The 8,412-nt window shown below is 35.5% G+C and overlaps 1 protein-coding gene across 4 annotated transcripts; it reads right to left on the bottom strand.

The window, feature by feature from the left end:
* Positions 1-664: 664 nt before the first annotated feature.
* Positions 665-8,131, bottom strand: LOC132050239 (uncharacterized). 4 transcript variants are annotated; one of them, XM_059441388.1, is made up of 10 exons: positions 7,586-8,131; positions 7,034-7,303; positions 6,896-6,957; positions 6,732-6,822; positions 4,697-4,783; positions 4,408-4,461; positions 2,817-3,001; positions 1,838-1,899; positions 1,625-1,725; positions 665-1,257 (listed from the first exon to the last, which is right to left on the bottom strand). In XM_059441388.1, exons 2-10 carry the CDS (start codon positions 7,082-7,084, stop codon positions 1,045-1,047), a joined length of 906 nt encoding a protein of 301 aa, XP_059297371.1. In that variant the 5' UTR covers positions 7,085-7,303; positions 7,586-8,131; the 3' UTR covers positions 665-1,044. The 4 variants fall into 4 exon arrangements, with proteins under 4 accessions (XP_059297371.1, XP_059297370.1, XP_059297373.1 ...); XM_059441387.1 differs by having other exon boundaries at positions 1,838-1,920; positions 7,586-8,110; XM_059441390.1 differs by lacking the exon at positions 4,408-4,461 and having other exon boundaries at positions 1,838-1,920; positions 7,586-8,116.
* Positions 8,132-8,412: the final 281 nt, after the last annotated feature.

Raw genomic sequence — 8,412 nt, 5'->3', positions numbered from 1 at the left:
AAAAAGACACAGATAACCACTCAAGTCACCAGAAAATTGCACGGTGACTAAGTTCTTTCTTGCCAGATGTCGCAGGAATGATGCACAACGACAATTATCTCACCAACGCTCTGATACCATTTGAAAAATTATGAGAGAAATATTGAAAATTGTGTATCTACACCATTACACCTATTCTTATTTATAGGCACTATATCCCAATCCGTTTCTATGTAGGATACTATATACAAATCCTATTCCTATTCATATTCTAATACGATGCAGATGTATTTTAAACACCTCTGAATGCCGAGGATATGACCAATAACATAGCAAGATTGCCATTACAAAATGATAAAAGACTAAAGGGAGGAATCGAGATAAAAGTGTATAAAGCAGTTTGATATCTACTCTAGTTTCAAGAGCAATAGTGCTTCTCTATTGCTAGTCTTTGTCGACTTGCAACTATGAATGACCACCTAAACTCATATGAGCCGGATTGAGTGCTGTACATATCTATGTGGTGATAGCCCAGCATCAGTTATTTGAAGACAACAACCTCCAAGTTCAAAAATATCTTCTGGTAACTTCTGGTCATTAAAACTTGCAAGTAGCTATCTAGTCTTGCAACTGAGTCGTGCGTGTTTAGTAGGGGCTTTATACTGTACTATTCAATCCCAGCAAATAATATTAACAATAATACTATTCTCTTCTATTAAATTTAAAATGAAACACATTCCCTTGATTATAGATGAGGGGTAACCAGCTCGCACCAACGATCAGTTTTAAACAGTTTGCATCACAATGAATAACGTTCCTCAAACTATGGATTCATGGCTTAGCTAAGGTTATTAACATTTTATGATCTAGGTTACAAGAAGGATATGAACACAGCCCAAATCTTCTGCAATATTATACAGTTCATCTTGCTGTTCCTAGCCAGGGCCCTCTACTGCCTCGGTGAAAAGTGACCTATGTTGCAGTTGTTCCTGGTGGGGGCTGTCCATCACAGTTTCTCCTTGATTTTTCTTCATAACTGTCGGTGTGATGCTGATTCAACCCTATTTATATACCACTAAAGTTGGAGATACTCTTGAGTGCTTCCTGCTCCATTTCAACAAGCTGACGGCAGAATGTTTCAACAGTGTGTGCCTCTTCTCTGAATGCAATTCTCAACTCCCTCCACTCATATTCACGAGAACCATCGCTCCTTATTGGACCTAAAACTTTTCCCAGCACATCTAATCCTTTCCGATCAACAGAAAGCAGATACGCGTCCTTCACATAAAACCAGGGATCAGTTCTCTTCTGCATATCAGCTAGTAGTTTATATAATGACTGAATGACAATGCAAATAGGTAGGCCTAGGGCAACATTTGTTGATGTTCTGTATAGTAATTAGTACGATCACATCAATGATATGCTATGACAACTATAAGTAAGACTAAAATGAAAATAATGGCAGTAAACATGTGTAAGAATTTACAAGGTTATATACAGTCGCGATGGCCCTAAATCTAGTGCAGTGGCTCAATTAATCTTGGAAAATGAAAGTAGAAGCAAATCACCTAATAGATATTCAGCATGAGAACTCAGAGAAGACAAATACATTTTACACGAGCTTTCAGTGACTACCAGAAATCACCTTTGCGTTCTTATTCAAGTGCGTGATGCAGAAGAGAATTAGAGCTCTACGCCTCGCCTCACTTTGATTAATTCCATCAATCAGGCTCATGGTATAAAATGCTACAAAATACATACATTTAGAGAATAATGCTCATCAATAATGAGAACGCATTGGTCTGAAAAAATAATCAGATATGCAAAAACATCAACAGTTCAGTTATAAAACTCTTACACAAAGGATCAGGTTTTGTTGCTTGGACGTCCTCTAGATCTACTTCATGAGTCCCTCCATTGCTGTCAATATACATGCATGAACTGTGGAGTAGATAATTTTTCATATGTCAAAACATTTCTAGCCAGTTTTCAGATTTATCTAACTGTCCCATCCACCTGATTTTATGTTATACATTTTCCAGACAACAATGTTCCAAAAATTGTTTGATCGCCTACTGAGGGCCCTCCACCTCCAACAATAAGGCTGTGGTTTTGAGTCACCAACAGAACCAAGCGGAAAAGGCAGCAGTTGGGTTGATCATGTAAGGGGAGGGTTTGGTGGGTAAGGCTTACCATATAAAAAAGTTCTAAAAATTGTTTGCAATCATACACAGAATAAAATGTAGTCAGTGGTTTTCAAGAGTTTATAGCAAAAAAGTAATTCAAATAGATCCATTCCTACTTATCTACCAATACAAAAATAACGTGTTAACTCACTCCATAATTGTCACGGGTAACCAGGGAGTAAATAAAAGAGAAGCTACCACCTACAAAGGTACTTCTGGAGATCCATTCCTACTTATGTAAGGTCACTAACTTTTTAAATATAGGTATTATAAAAGGTTCACAAAATTGTGAAAAATAGCTAGTACCTAGAAGGATAAGAATATATATGAACATTCACAATAATTAGCAATCAAACTTCATTCTAGTGCCAGTTGTACCAATAGTAGCTCCAAGAAAGTAGTGAAAAAGTAAGAATCTCATCTCAAACTTCTCTTTTCTTCCTTTTGGATTAAGTACTCATGGCAAAAACTTAAAGAGCTCAAAGTCATTTCTATGTTGACTCAGTATTTGCAGAGGGCCAGAAGGTTAGGAGGAACAAATATCAGACGTGAGAATAGTACATGATAATCTTTTTTGATGAAGAAAAGTACATGATAATCTATCTGAATAAAAAACAATTATTGATAAGAGCTGAATCAAAAACTATTCACCTTGGATTGAACTTGAGGACAGCATATTGTTTGTCTGAATCAAGTAATTCCTGGAGATTGTCACCTCGGCATGTAGCACCAAGGCTGGATGAACTCAATATACCCGAAACGGAGTAAGAGAACTTCTCCATCATGCTCCTTTCAGATGATATGACTTCCTTAAGGCTCTCTCCAGCCAACCTAGCCTGTCATGGAGCAAGAAGAAACATTTGGGAAATCACTTCTTCATGTTTAGCATGAAAAGGTCCATTAGCGAAACAAACAACTCCCGTTCCAGCAAGAGGTCTTTTAGCTAGATAATTTAGTTGTACGATCACTAATGGGCATTATCAAGCTACAACTATAACAACTCAGCTCCTCAGTTAGTCAATCCTACACAGAATTGCTGGTCTAACACAAGTAAATAAAAAGCAGAAATATAACTACGAAAGGCATAAATCACTTGCGGTCCATCAATGTACGCAGAACAGTGTTGTCAGAGGCGCGCTTAAGCTCTAAAGCGAGACTCAAAACATGTTGAGCGCTTCGCCTCGCTGAATGCGCGCTTCAGTGTCGTCATCAAGGCTCTAAGACATACTTTTCCTTGCCAACTCTCATGAAGATGCGACATTAAACAATTGATATTTCACTTTTTTTTAGGCAATTGATATTTCACTTTATCATTAAAAACAAAAAATTAAAATATTCAATTTCTTTGTCCATGTATTTGTTTTTCATGCTTATAATTATTAGTCTTGAACTAAACACATATATTTGTATTTTTTCTCCATTTGCGCCTTTTTTCATTGAAGCCCACGCTTTATTTGTGCCCAACGACCTTTAATGGTTTTTTGCTCTTTTCGCTTTTGATAACACTGATGCAGAGGGTCAGCAAATTAGCAATGATTCAAAGATTTCATTGGAATTTGCCGAGCCTTCCTCCTTTGTTATTCATTGCCCTACATCTGAATCTTTTTGAGACCAAAAAGTAAACCAAAAATTGAACTATGGACAGGCATGAAACTTGGGCTGCCATCAGTGTATGCAGAGTAAGCAAAAGTTAGCACTGGTTCACAACTTCCATTTTGATCTGCCTATTCTTCCTCCTCATTATGTGATGGTCTAATTTCAACCTAGCTAGTTTTCTCTATCCAAATAAGCTGATTAATGTCTCCATTTCTCCTTTATTTACATTCTGTTATTACTTGTGAATTTATCTTTATCTTGTACTTTTTGATGAACTCAACTTTCAAGTATTGGGTATATCTCAATGATTCATGCTTTTGATAGCTGCTCAATTCATGCAGAGGGATGATAGTTGTTTCCTGGGCGAATACCAATGGGATGAGTAACATAAACTTATGCAGGTCCAAGCAGCCTCAAGTTCACATTCGGAAAAGGTTAGCCAAAATTGCGTTTGGTGAACGCCTTCCAAATCAAACCCCTCCAGGAAAGGCCATCCCTGCTCTCACGCATAGTTTCACTGCTATGAATAGTTGACTCAAAGTTCCTCATTAAAGCAGAAGATAGCACAAATGAATTGAATAGTCAGACAAGCAATATTAGAGGTTAAGATAAAGTGTTCATTTGTCGGTAAGGAGTAGCACCACACCTTTTCATCTTTAAGAGGCAGAACTTCACCCATCAAAGCAACCCGAGCTGGTAACTGCATAATGCTTTGTCAGTTTGTACATATAGCTAAACATTCACCAGATAGAAGGATGCACTGTGTGTGGAGAGTTGCTCCAGAAACGAACTTAAATGGAAACAAGAAAGTGATATACAAATACAACATGACAACCACTTCAGACTGACAGTCTCACTGATAGACACATAAGAAGAAAAAGGTATGCTATAAGGAAGAGAACAAGATGTAGGAAAACAAATGGTTCTATACCCACTTTCTTGATAGACTTGAGAAAATTTGGCAGCGGACCTGGGAAGGGACTGGTCACAGCAAAAGAACCGCGCTCATCTATCATTGTGTTCTACACAGAAAGGAGAAACATGTCAGGAATGCTATACATCCTCCATATGAACTAATTCAACCAACAAGCATGCATCACAAATTAGAATTCGTACTGCTCAATAGCCAAGCAATTTTATTTCCTTTATGGTATCTGAAACCAATCTGAAGCTGTGAAACCCAAACCAGGAAATCATGAGTTAAAAATTAAAATTTAGTAATTTACAAAAAGAAGTTTATTAAAGAGCTAAAAGGCGATGCTCCATGGAGTCGAATAGCAATATATTTTCATGAAAAATCTAATATTATCCTTACAATGCTGTCCCAAACTCATATGCTGTCATAATCACTTCATCTTATGTTGCCTCTTATAGCTATAGCTTTAAGAGAAAAGTTGTTTTTGAGAGAATAAGAATCTTCACTGGCTAGAAAGAAGGGGCTTAAGCTCTATAAGTAAACCTAAAGACAACGAAATAAATCTGGCTCTGTAGGAATATATACTAAGAAAGCAAATGTCAGAAAGAGCAATCACAGAAGTAACTCAAATCTTCACAAAAAGCAAGGCACAAGAAATCAGAGACAACAATCCCAAAATCTTTTTGCAACATTATCTCTTATTCCTATTTCAGCCTTTTCCCATCTTATTTCGCGTTCCCAAAAAGCAAGATTTCCCTGTTTAAAGTAAGGTTCTTAAGAAACAGGCTGAGTTCATTCTCCACATCACATTCTTCTTGGACCAATGAAATTCTTTATCTATACCAAATAGCCCCAACACCCTTGAATTACTCCCACAGCCTCTCCTCAGCTTTGATCACTTCTAAATGTCATAAACCAATTGTAGATATCCCTGTTTAAAGTAAGGTTCTAAATGTAGAATCTGACTTGAAAATCACAAGCTCAAATTTCTTTTTCTTTTTCTTTTTTCTTTTTTCTTTTTGGATAAGGAAGTCTTTTTCTTTTTTCTTTATAGAGCACAGCATGGATAAGATTGAAAAAGCCTTGTCTAAATCGAATGGTAGGGTATCATAAACGCATATGGTCCATCTTATTCTTGTACATGTTTTGCATTGTCATTTACGTCATTATGTTTTGCATTGTCATTTACGTCATTATGAACACCATAAAACAATTTGAACTAGTACTCTATCATCCAAATGAAAATCTGCAATACCCTCAAGTGGAATAGTACTTCACAGGTGTCAACCTACAGGGTAAGAAATTCAGTGTAAGACGAAGCAATTCAGAATAAGATTAGAATACTGAAGTTACTTGGTAGATTTGAAATACTATTAAAATCCAATATCCAAAGTGCAGTAAATGTGAAAGGGATTTATATCTATATTAGCTGACAATATTTGAGTAGTTTTTTCTTTTTTGAAATGGAAATTTTGAACCCCTTTACCAATGTGCTTTGAGTAGTAATACTCTCCAGATCCTTCAAGGTAGAATGCCAATGACAGAAGAAGTTCAAAAAGCAAATTGACTAGGGAACACAGATTTCTAAGATAAATACTTTTAACTAGTCACCAAGGCTAGTTTCATGTCCACAAAAAACACAGTTTTTTTAGTTAAACAATCATCCAGAGGCACAACGATGATCATATTTGGAGTGAACACAAATTTTAGTCAGCTTGGAAGGCAATGTTGTAGAGAAAGAACAAGATGTTTGTCATTTTAAGATCAGAAGCAACCACAATGTATTCAACTGGAAGCATCAAGTTCTGTATAGGGTGAAAAGAAAGTATAACATGTTAAAGAAGCAGGCATATACCATGTTGGTGAAAACACCACTATTTATAGGTCTAGAATTCTTCCATAGTTTAAATAGCAAAGTAGTGGGACAATAAGTGAGGTAGAACATGGGAATGTGGTTACAAGAATAAATGACTACTTTCTTGTCAATTTATAGCCACTAACATGACAAGATATAATGCACTTTTATTATTAAAATGCAATAAACACCAACATACCACATTGTGAATATCATTTTGGGGTAACCAGATGTAGGGCTTGCCTCTCTTGACGAAATAACGGACTTTTGAAGTGTATATTTCCCCTTTGCTGAAACAAAGAACAAACATATGAAAAACAATCACTTGACGGCATAATATCATAAAAGCATATATGCATGTACCTTCCTTGAGCATCAGCCTTGACAGTGTTAAGGTAACCTTGCCAATTAGATGCCAATATATTCTGCAAACAGGATTTATTTATTTAAAGAAACTGAACGAAATATAATAAATGAAGAAGGGGGGGTGACAGGTCAGACCTTGCATTTTTCAGCAAAAGTTAGGAGGGATGGTTTGCCTCCTTTAATCATCTCAAGAGTAGTGTCTGAGTCTGTGAATGGTAGAAAGAGTGCGCAGATACAAATAAGAGAGGCGCCAAGTTGAAGGACGAGGGCGGAGGGTTTTTTCGAGGTTTAGCTGCTGGGTAGATGCTAAAAAAACTGAAAACTTACGCATCTCTGAAAAAAAAAAAAAAAAAAAAAAAAAAACTTAGATACCTCGCAACTATTCACGAAAAACCCAACTGAAAACTGAGTGGCCGTTTGGCCATAAAAATTATTCATTTTTTTTCACTTTTTTTTTTATTTTTAAGCGTTTGGTCATAAATATTCGGAATACAATTTGAAGTTATATTCCGGAATATCAAAAATAAGAAAAACTTATTTTTCAAAAAATTTTCATTTTTTTACACTATATTTCACCAAAAATTACAATTTCAAAAACTATGGCCAAACACAACTCCAACTCCAACTCCAACTTCAAAAATTTCAAAAAAAGTGAATTTGTTTTTGGTATTTATGGCCAAACCGCACCTGAATCAAATACAAGAAAAAAATCACTTCTTGTTTGGTTTTGATTTTTTATTTTAAAATCAACATAATGTTTTAGGCAAACAATAATCGAAAAAATTGACAAGCTAATTACTTATTTTAAAAAAATGTTTGCTTTATTCCTAATTTAGGTGTTTATCTTTATATTAACCTAATTTTTTGCTATCACTTTCTATTTTGATTTGTAATTTTTGATAATTCTAAAAATCTATTTCATATTTAAAATAACTTGTCTTTGAGTCAACATACCCTAACTTGTCTTTGGCTTTTCATGCCCTAACGCGTCCAAACAACACTATCCAAAAGAATAATCAACTATGTTAGACGAAGCTAAGGAACCAATTCCTATAATTTAGTACACGGTCTAGGTGTAGGACTAGATTAATGACTACATATGTAATTCATTTTTTTAAATTGAAATAATCAGCATGGTGCTGATTGTAATTTATTGAATCAAAACAAGTTCTGTACAGAAGACAAAAAAGAAGAAAAAGCTAAGCTAGAACAACAAAGGCCAAAAGTGCCTCTAATAATGGCTAGAAACCAAAAAAAAAAAAAAAAAAATGAAACTTGGAAATGACTAAGCTGCTGCTGAAAGTCCAGTCTTGGGTTGATGCCATCACAAGTCACCTCAAAAGCTCTCACCAACTGTCATGGAATAAAAAACCATCAGAAGAATCCTTCAAACTTGGACTAAGCTGTAGTTGTCTTTTCCAGTTTTAGAAACTTGATCTCTATATATTGTGTCTATTAATAAGTGGAAAAGATCAATGCAGTTAATACCACACATTGGATAGAATTTCTTTAGC

Source organism: Lycium ferocissimum, chromosome 3 (assembly GCF_029784015.1).
Source record: "Lycium ferocissimum isolate CSIRO_LF1 chromosome 3, AGI_CSIRO_Lferr_CH_V1, whole genome shotgun sequence".
NCBI classification, from domain to species: Eukaryota; Viridiplantae; Streptophyta; class Magnoliopsida; order Solanales; family Solanaceae; genus Lycium; species Lycium ferocissimum.
The sequence above is the reverse complement of the archived record's forward strand: the minus strand, read 5'-3'. Positions and strand labels throughout refer to the sequence as shown.